Below are 1,139 nucleotides of genomic sequence, written 5' to 3'. Positions count from 1 at the left end.
ACTGCGGCGCCGCCCTACAAATGTTTCGATGCTCCTGCAACCCTCTTCCGGCGGACACTGCGGTGGCCGACCTCTGGGGCAACTCGCGGAAGGGGCTCGAAACACTTATAGAACACTGCCGCTTCTTTCTGCGGAGTCGCACGGAGGATAGAGCCGGCAGTGCGTAATAATACTACTAATAATACCCCTACCGCCAACATTAATCATAATATTAAACATAATCATTACAAAATCAACAGAAACTAAAAAACGAGAAGAATAAAAATAAAATAAAAATAAAAATAAAAATAAAAATAAAGAAATAAAAAATAATAATAATAAAATAAAATAAAAACAATAATAATAATAATAAAACATAAATAAATAAAACACCCTTCTCCCTCTCGCTGGTGCGGCTTTGGATCGCACTGGTAATTGCCAGTGGGGGGATGATATCCCTCCACCGGTGCACTCCTGAACTCGCAGCAAGAGGACCATCACGTCCAAGAAGAGCAAGAAGGCCCCCAAGGCCCTGGCGCGGCGACGGGCGTGAAACACGCACAGCGCCACGGTGCCCGGGCGCCAGCGGCGCTGCGCGGGATCCGCCAGTTCCAGCGCTCCACGGACCTCCTCCTGCAGAAGGCGCCCTTCCAGCGCCTGGTGCGCGAGGTGTCGGGGCGCAGGAGGCGATGGAGTCGTACGTCGTGTCGCTGCTCGCTTCCTCCTTCTCGTGCCGCGTTTTGAGCCGCGCACTCATTCTCGCCCTGCTCCGGCGGGGTTGTGTGGAGGTCAACCCGGGCCCTCCTCGACGGAGTCCGAGGGAGCAACTCGTTCAGTGGATGAACGAGATGCGGCGGGAGCAAGCCCGCCTCGCTCGCCAGATGCAGGAGGCGGAGAGGCGGCTCCTGGCGCTCGACCTGGAGGCTCGCCGGTCGCGGCAACAAGCTCGGGCAGCTTTGCCTCGGACGGCCACCTTGACGAAGGACGGACCTTGGAAGTACGTGCGGGACACCCGCGGGACACAGCGGGGGCTGCTGCGCTCGGCTACGCCTCACCCCCGGCAGCAGGGCGGCGGCTGCCTGTGTCGAAGACGCCGTGGCTCGACGCCGCCCGCACCCGTCCCCCCCCCCAGCCCCCGGCGCCAACACGTCGTACCAACA

The 1,139-nt window shown here is 58.1% G+C and overlaps 1 protein-coding gene across 1 annotated transcript in view, besides 1 other annotated feature; it reads left to right on the top strand.

Moving 5' to 3' along the window:
* Nucleotides 1–164: 164 nt before the first annotated feature.
* Nucleotides 165–367: a microsatellite.
* Nucleotides 368–428: 61 nt separating this feature from the next.
* The window catches only part of Tco025E_08713 (uncharacterized protein), a gene marked incomplete at both ends in the record, with an annotated part of 1,302 nt that continues 591 nt past the window's right edge, over nucleotides 429–1,139 (top strand). The window contains one exon of the mRNA XM_029375556.1: nucleotides 429–1,139. This exon is cut by the window's right edge and continues 591 nt beyond it. Within this exon, the coding sequence (XP_029224350.1) occupies nucleotides 429–1,139 (711 nt within the window).

The sequence above is a fragment of the Trypanosoma conorhini genome, assembly GCF_003719485.1.
Source record: "Trypanosoma conorhini strain 025E chromosome Unknown Tco_14.4_contig_00853, whole genome shotgun sequence".
NCBI classification, from domain to species: Eukaryota; Euglenozoa; class Kinetoplastea; order Trypanosomatida; family Trypanosomatidae; genus Trypanosoma; species Trypanosoma conorhini.
This window is presented reverse-complemented; position numbering and strand designations above follow the sequence as displayed.